This window comes from Alligator sinensis, unplaced genomic scaffold (assembly GCF_000455745.1).
Source record: "Alligator sinensis unplaced genomic scaffold, ASM45574v1 scaffold222_1, whole genome shotgun sequence".
Classification (NCBI taxonomy): domain Eukaryota; kingdom Metazoa; phylum Chordata; order Crocodylia; family Alligatoridae; genus Alligator; species Alligator sinensis.
In genome coordinates, this window is record NW_005841912.1 from 1,167,264 (window position 1) to 1,169,407 (window position 2,144).

Below are 2,144 nucleotides of genomic sequence, written 5' to 3' on the forward strand. Positions count from 1 at the left end.
GCCCCGCCTCTCGCCGCCGCATCCCGCCGCGCAGCTTGGCAGGAGGAGCTGGGAGCCGGAACCCGCCCCGCCCCGGGCAAGATGGGGGGCCGTTGAAGGCAGATCCCGGGCGGAGGAGAAAGAGGAGGGATCTGCCGCGGGGGATGCCGCGATGTAATGAAAAGCCGCCGAAAAAAGGGGCGAGGCGGGCTCGGTGACCTTCAGGCGCGCTTTCCTGTTCCTGGGGTCTGCTGTTTACATGAGGCTCCTCATTCCCGGTTCCCCAGCTCCTTATTCCCGCTTCTTTTCCCAGAGTCGCTCTTGGCACCCTTACAGGTTGTTACCAAGGAACTGGCCATGCCAGAGCGTTAGAATTGCCTCCAAAAATGCGAGTTTCCTAACAAAAGCATAATAGAATATTGCCTGTCAAGACCATTGTTCAGAAACAGCAGCTGGGAATCTTTGGCGACACATAGGGGTGCACATGTGCCCCCCCCCCCCCCAAGATTGTCTACTGCCAACGCTGCCAGCAGCACCTGTGGGCGGTCACCCCTCCCCACCCTGTCCCTGCTGCCGCCAACACCACCGGCAGCGCCTGCATGCAGTACCTGATCACCACTGGCCATTGCCAACACTGCCAGCGGCATCCACGGATAGTCACCAGTTGGCGCTTGCCATCCCCTCCCACTAACACCACAAGCCACAGCCGCCTCGCCACACCACGCCACTGCCACCTATGGGCGGTCGCTGTTCCCCCCACCCAGCCTCAGGAGGCACGCGACACTCATGGCTGGGATTACGGTTCAGCTCCAGATCTAACAACGGCTTCATTATACCCTGTATGAACCTGTCTCTTTGCCCTTAGGGCTGTAGGCCAACAAATTCTGGTTTTAGACAATGCTGTGCCCCCACATCATTTGCATCCCACACAACAAAGGAGAAGGGTGGGAATTCAGTGGGGCTGTGTTCTTCATTTGCAGAGGGATTTAGCTGCCTTAGTCTGGCTTGTTTTGCACAGACAGGTTTGCTGTGCTCAGTGAACCTGCACTAGGCCCACCCAGGAAACAGTCTGAATGGCCCTGGCTCAGCCCATGCAGAGCGCAGCAGGCCAGATGTAATCAATTGGTGGGAGAGATCCAGCCCATGGGCTGTATTTTGCCCACACGGCTTTAGAGAGGTATTCGATAAGACAACCACCAGCAAGTATCCTTCCTTCCCTGGTGGTTGAACCAGGGATACCTGCAAGCTATTTTCAAAACACTTTGTTTTGTTTGTTTTTGTATCACAGTGTTAGTAAATTGGTGTGTGTGGGGAACTCCATGAGGCATTCCAGCTGGAGCTTCATTGGCCAGTTGGGGTGCGTCAGGCTGGCTACACGTGGGTGCTTCCTGATCATCTGGGAAGGACAAAAAGGTCCCTAATTAAAGCTGTTTCGAAAACTCTATTTCTGACTTGGACCCTGGTTTTGTAACTCTGGTGCCTGGTCCTGGCCTGTCTCCTGGCTTCCTGGTTCTTGGTGTTGGCTTGTTATGACTTAATCAGCTTCCAAACTTCAGCTCTTGCTGTTGAATCTGACCACCTGAATCCTTGCTTAACAGAAATCAAGAACTAGTCAAACCCTTAAAAATACGATGCGTAAAAAGTAACCACCAGAGGGCAGCAAATACTCCCTTTCATGTAATCTGCTAATTAAATGTCTTGGGCCAAGAGTCAGCAGTGTTTTTGAGCGTTCCCAACCTCAATGTTGGCATACCAAGGGCGGATGGTGGAATGGTGAAGGAGCCATGAGGGGACTGATCTTTGTTGTGGCAACGCAGCCTCGGCCCCTTCCCTGCCGTCCACCCTGAGGCACATGCACCAAGCAAAATGCCTTTGAATAACACTCTCTGGCACCTGTGCCGGGGATTGCCTACCTGTCTTAGGCCCTCACTTTTGTAGGGTTGGAACCTCCTTGTAGCTGGGATGGTCCAGGAACTATAGGAGAAGCAAGGGATTTTTTTTTCATGATATCTTTTACTGGGCCAACTGTATAGCTAGAAGGCATGTCAGACAAGCTTTTGGACACAAACTGCTCTTCCTCAGATCTTAAAAGAGCTAATTGTCGTAGAAATTATTCGCTTAAGCTCCCAACCTGGAAGGGGAACACTTGCGAATACTCCTGACCC

At 53.1% G+C, this 2,144-nt stretch overlaps 1 protein-coding gene across 1 annotated transcript in view; it reads right to left on the reverse strand.

Annotated features, from left to right (window-relative positions):
- Positions 1–626, reverse strand: part of MTHFD2L (methylenetetrahydrofolate dehydrogenase (NADP+ dependent) 2 like) — a 59,709-nt gene extending 59,083 nt beyond the window's left edge. The window contains exon 1 of the mRNA XM_014517502.2: positions 588–626. Within this exon, the coding sequence (XP_014372988.1) occupies positions 588–626 (39 nt within the window). The remainder of the gene's footprint in view (positions 1–587) is intronic.
- Between the last annotated feature and the right edge of the window lie 1,518 nt (positions 627–2,144).